Below are 6,000 nucleotides of genomic sequence, written 5' to 3' on the forward strand. Positions count from 1 at the left end.
CCATTGTGTAGTCCAAGATGGCCATGAGAGAGCGCATCATCCCCTGCCACAGGAGAGCTCAGAACCCTGTGCACCAGAGAGAAAGAGAGTGAACTTCCTTTGGTTGGAATATTCAGGTTTTTCCGCACTGGCAGTGGCCACGCCCATCTGGCCACTGACTAGATTCCAGGTGTGACTGACAGGCAAGTGCCTTCCCACGTCACTCAGACCTTACTGGGCATGTGTCTGTCCGGTCTTCCCTTTCCTCCTTTCCTGTTAAATAATAACCAGGTTATCACAATGGCATCATAATCATCAAAAACATCTTTTTCCATTTCCTTTGTAGCCCACAAGACGGTCTGCCAGATTGTCAGCGGTGAGTACTCTAGAACTCCCTGGTATTAGTTCCTCTGAGTTCATGTTCCCCGTGTCCAGAGCAGAGCAGCAGAAGGAAGATTGTTTTCCTTGAGTGTTTTATTTGCTTTTTGGAAATTATGTGGGTCACAATAGATATCAAATTCAACCATTGTTGCCAAGCAATTCCCTTGATCAGATGTGTCCGTGAAAAACAGTGCCCATCCCCATTACCAAGAATATAAAGCACAGGAAGTTGTTTGACATTGCTAGATTTCTGAAACAAAGGAAATATATTAAGCAAAATCGTAGCCTATGATTTGCTAAAGTGGACAAGAATTCTGATTCTCTGTTTACAATGCATACTTTAGTCAAAATGTTCTGAAAGTTATGACTCCGTATGCTTTAGCCTCATTTCAGAACTAGAGAATCTTTGAAAAAGTAATGATTCCACTTTGCCACTTGGAGTCTGTCTTTGTGGGCCAGGCCCAGGGAAGAGGTGAGGGTTAGATCATTAAAGCAGGGATGGCAGGTATGCCAGGCCCGGTGATGTGCACTCCCGCTCTTCTCACCATGCTGGGCTCCTCGCTGGCTCTTGTGCTCCTCCTTGTTGCTGCTGATTGGTGTCTGGTCTTCATTCTGCGAAGACAGGTCAGCCTGGCTCTCTGGTGGAGGATTTGGGTTAAAATACCAGCAGCCCACACTGCCCGCTGAGATGTAGGGGAAAGGCATTGACCTCAGCTGACAGCTTATATCCCCATATTAGATCTTACAGGAGCTGCAAGCTCCTTTGACCTTTGAGGAAGCATGGAATTCATTCTCCGCCAATACCCATGCCTGGCAAAGGTTAAGAAATCAAAGCAGAAATGTATATTAGGACCGGTCACAAATTCAGAAGTGTAACTGGGTTTGAGTTGAGTGAGCCAGTGTTTCACACGAGTCCCAGCCTAAGGAAGTGCTATCAGAGGGAGAGCTGGGAGGTGCGGTTGTGTGTGTACATACTTATTCCAGATTCTCCCGAAACCCCTCAAAGATGGTGTGCTCTATCTCAGAGTAACTTTCAGCGAGGCTCAAAAGTGAGTTTAAACGCTCTTTAGCTTAACTATAGATTTTACTGAAAACCATTGTATTCCATGGATCTCTAGCCCATTAAGGGGTTGTAAGTCACATAATACCCAAATCTTAAAACAAGGCTTTTCCTGAGCACCAGGAACCGGCAATATAAGCACCTGCCACTGAGATCATCGCTGCGGGTGCTGACGCAGAGCCTCGTCAGAGGCCAGTGGGGTTACAGACTGAAACCTCGTCATTTCCTGTCCCATCAAAACACGTGAATGCTGAGTCGGGGGGGAGGTGTCTTACAGAAATACTAGAAAGGGAAATTCTTTGCTGTAAATTGAGAAAACAAGTGTATATTAATACAATATATCAAAGCTAAAAATAAAACTTAAAATCATGACAGTTTGGGGGCCAGGCAAGCCGCTGTATTTGGGGAACAGACACAGATTTAGAGTGGTAAGAAGATGAATAAAAACATTCCTGACTTTTCAAGCTCAGTTTTCTTTTTTCATTGGAAAGGTCATGTCTAACAGCCAGCCTTCAGGAATTTAACTGTCTACAATTTTACTTTATGCCCTTGATGAAAAGGGCCAGATTCAATATGAACCTGAAGCACCTAGAGGCCTTGGGGAGGAACATGTATTTTTCTCCACAGGGAGAGACCCTGGCCCGTGTTTTCTATTAAAAAACCATTCCCCCTAGTGCCAGGAGAGATGCACATGCATTTTTTCTAGCTGAATGAGAGAAATACTTTTCCTAAAATAGCTATAGAAAACTAGAGGTCTGAACTGGTTATTTTCCCCAGTGTCCTCATGTGCCACCCATTCTCAGGGCCCTGGAAAGCAGGGCGAGGCGGAAGCCCTGTGTGGAGGGGACCATGGCCACAGGGCACGCCAGCACTGCTCACAGGAATGGGAAGGAGAACCATACGAGGCAACAGAAAAATAGTTGCCTCGTGGGCTCTCTGGTTAATACGATCTGTGAAAAATCTTAAACTTTGGGGGCTAACAGTAGACATTTCGTCATTACAATCGTGTTCTTAATAGAAAGCTTCAGAGGCAAAATGAGCCAGCGTCTGGGTGGGCAAGAGATTCTGTTCACCTTGAGCTGGCATTGGAGACGATGAAAGTAAGAAGGTGCTTGGCTCCAGAACTTGAAATCTACATCAGGGGTGAAAGGATTTGGAAATGATTTTGAAATACTTCCCAGGCAGCAGTCTTCATTACCGGATGGGCTTTGCCTGTGATTATGCTGTGACTTCTAGACTGTTGGGAAGGCTAGTGTGACTGAATTCATTGAGTCATTTGGACGAGAGCCTGAGTCATTCCTCCTGCTGCTGTGCTGTGATAAAAGGAAGTACCAGACATCAGAGATAGAAGCTTAACCTGTTCCCGGAGAAGAGCTATTCTGGACTCGGGAATAATGAGTCGGCTTTTAAATCTCACCTGCCGTTCACTTGAGGACCCAGATGAAAGTAGTTATGAAATTGCAGAGAGCTTTATGCTGTTAGCTGATGCTGAAAATAGAACGAAATATTTTTTAAATGAACAAAATCATAGTCAAAATGCACTGTTGCCTTTTGTAGCCTTTTTGTGTTTTTCTAGTTTAGTTTTTTTGGGGGCGGGGAGAGGGGAGGGTTGTACTGAGGGTTGCCTTTGTCAGTATTGGCATAATTTAATTTATCTTTGCAGAAACCCGCTCCACCAAAACCTGAACCTAAAGCAAGAAAAACATCTGCTAAGGTAAGAGGTGCTCCCACTCCCACTTGATTTTTAAACAATGAATAAATTATAATTTCATATCCAAAAGTCATCCAAGGAAAGATCACATTTAATGCTTCAGGCTAAATGTACTGACTAAAAACCTGTTACCCCTGCTACAGGCTTTCTCAACAGGCATAAAGCACAGTTTAATGCTTTTACCAAGGATGTGTTTTCTATCTGGTCAGTAAAGCGAAGGAAGTCAGCGAACGATGCTCTGAGAAGCCTCATGTCCGTGTGGGTTTGGTACTTCCTCAGGAGCGTGCTGTTCACACGGTGCTCAGAAGGGTGGGCCTGGCCGTGGGCAGTACTACTGCTGAGAGCGGAGGACCTCGGGAAAGGGCTTCTGACTTCACATCACTGGTCTTAGTCGGCCAGTCTAACTCCTAATAATCACATGCTAACTAATACTAGCAAATAACTAACACCAGCAAACATTTATATGGCCCTTATACTAAGCCAGACCCTGTTCTGACTGCTTTTCTCATGTAACCCTCACATCAGTCCTACTGAGGTAGGTGCAAATAGCCCGTGTTGCCAATGAGGAAACTAACGCACAGAAACTGACCCAAAGTGGCTTTTCTCTACTCTACTCTGCCCTTCAGAGCCTTGTCCCTTCTTGTGAATTGTTTTAAACTGTGTGCTGTGGTGTGAGTAGGTGATGCTGAAGCAGCACTCACTTCTGTGGCTTGGTCTTAAAACTAGGATCTGGGTCTTCATTTTCAAGTTCTCTCTCAGCTTTGTAGTCACTCAAGCCCATGTCCCCACGTGAGGTGTTTCATGTGCTGGGTTCTTCCCTGGCTTTGCCTCATCCTTCACCAGCTGCTGCTGTTCTCTCCATGCCAGAACCACCTCCCACTCCATCAGGAGAGGAGGGCCACCAAACAAATACATGACGGGAATCATCATGTTTTCGCAGAAGGGAAGGAGGTCCAGTGGGCTCGAAGCAGCCTGTTACATGTTCAGAGACTCCGCAGAACTCAGTTGGTGCCCAGAAAAACTGGGTTCCCATTTTCCCCCAAAAGCTACCAAGTTGGCCATGGTTGTGCTTTATCTTGTGTTTGGACGGAGACTGACTGACGTTAGCTGACAGCACACCGTGTCTAACATACTCTGTGCTTTGATTCTCTGTTAGAAAGAACCTGGAACAAAGATTAACAAAGGTGCTAAAGGGAAGAAGGAGGAGAAGCAGGAAGCTGGAAAGGAAGGTACTGCACCATCTGAAAATGGTGAAACTAAAGTTGAAGAGGTACTTTGCATAAATACCTCCCACTGATTGAATCAGTGTCTTGAGAAATTGCTGGATCCTTCAGCTGCTGGTAGCATGTTCTTAATGTCTCTTTTCATTGCCTGTAATGTTATTGCAGATCCACATCTATCGCTCAACTGTTAGTGTCTCAACCTCCAGAGGTACCCCACCCAGCACACTGTCAGGAAAGGGGCAGATTGAAACAGTGAGAGTTAAGGGTACAGTAGAAAATTCTGCATGTGTGCAGTGACTAGAATTAGATAGTGGTGTGGTGCTGTTTCTTCGGAGCCGTGGGAGCTTGTAGGGAAAGCTTCTGCGGTCGTTGGAAAAGCAGAAAGCAATAAATGCAGCAAAGTGTTTGCGTAATATATTCCTGCTTTGTCTGTCTCACACCCAGAGTTGAAATAGGTTTTGGGGTAGAGCTGCTAAAAAACAGATGTTCTAAAGTGTGTGTGTTGGCGGGGTGGACTTTTATTTGGCTTATAGTAGTTTTAATAGTAACTTTGTTTTTTTTCCCTTTTTTCCCCCACAGGCACAGAAAACTGAATCTGTAGATAACGAGGGAGAATGAATTGTCATGAAAAATTGGGGTTGATTTTGTGTACCTCTTGGGACAACTTTTAAAAGCTATTTTTACCAAGTTTTTGTAAATGCTAATTTTTTAGAACTCAACTAGTTGGCATACAAAAATATATAAGGATGGACATTTTACCTTCTTATAATACATCTTTTTGGAGATTTCCATCATCCTCAAGTCAAATAAATTTAATATTGGAAGCTGTGTGTAAAATTGATTCAGCATTCCATGCATTCGCTTTAAAAACTTAGTCCTGTGCATACTGTGGTGTTTTTACTGTGCATATTTGAATTTTTCATGCAGTTTTTCTAGAGCAATAATCAGTGGTGCTTTTGTACCTAGGTCTATGTGATTTTAATGAAACATGGGTAGTTGTGGCCACCTGCTGACTATTTGTGGTTTAAAATAAAAAGGTGTTCTTGCCTGCAAAATACCTGCTTCTTAGTGTTTTCACTAAATTTAGGCAGTGTTTCATTTTTGCAGAAGATGTAAAGAATTTCTATAGTCTATGCCCTGAGAGTATCTTTAATAAGTCAGGTAGGATTGTTTCTTAATTTTCTGGCATTTAAAAATGCCACTATTTTAATAAAGTCATCTGTGAGTGCCAGTGTGGAATCACATCTAAAACACTTCATACCAGAAGTGGCCTGCAATGATTACCGTATATAAAACAATAAGACACCGCTTTTTTTGAAGTCCTTATAAACAGATAGTGTTCTGCTAAACCACAACTTGTGAAAAACCATAAACTCAGGATCATCCTTGAAAAGTCCCCACTTTCAAAATAATACTGAGTCACATTCTTTGAGGACTTCGCAGCTTTGAAAACACTTTACCCAGCGTGACCACATTTCAGCCTTGGAGCAGCCTGAGAAAGGAGTTGGCATAGGTATTATTAGAGCTCCTTTCTAGGCTAAGAAATAGGGACATGGAGAGTATGTGACTTACTTCAGGCCCATGGGAAGAAGAAAAGACAGAACTTGAACCTGGTCTTTTGAATTATATACGTAGTGTCTATTTTA

At 43.4% G+C, this 6,000-nt stretch overlaps 1 protein-coding gene across 8 annotated transcripts in view; it reads left to right on the forward strand.

Annotated features, from left to right (window-relative positions):
• Positions 1–5,409, forward strand: part of HMGN3 (high mobility group nucleosomal binding domain 3) — a 30,771-nt gene extending 25,362 nt beyond the window's left edge. Inside the window, exons 3-7 of one of the 8 annotated variants that reach the window (XR_011471855.1) lie at positions 326–355; positions 3,084–3,134; positions 4,288–4,360; positions 4,520–4,619; positions 4,934–5,409. Coding sequence is in view for 6 of the 8 variants with exons in the window: in XM_070418199.1 (XP_070274300.1) it covers positions 326–355; positions 3,084–3,134; positions 4,288–4,401; positions 4,520–4,612; positions 4,934–4,972 (327 nt within the window). In the remaining 2 variants the exon portion in view is untranslated. Of the gene's footprint in view, positions 1–325; positions 356–3,083; positions 3,135–4,287; positions 4,402–4,519; positions 4,620–4,933 lie in introns of all 8 variants that reach the window. The other 7 variants (XR_011471856.1, XM_070418199.1, XM_070418205.1 and 4 more) reach the window with 7 other exon arrangements.
• Positions 5,410–6,000: the final 591 nt, after the last annotated feature.

This window comes from Myotis yumanensis, unplaced genomic scaffold (assembly GCF_028538775.1).
Source record: "Myotis yumanensis isolate MYYU_CA2020_CCGP unplaced genomic scaffold, mMyoYum1.0.hap1 SCAF_6, whole genome shotgun sequence".
In the NCBI taxonomy this organism is placed as follows: Eukaryota; Metazoa; Chordata; class Mammalia; order Chiroptera; family Vespertilionidae; genus Myotis; species Myotis yumanensis.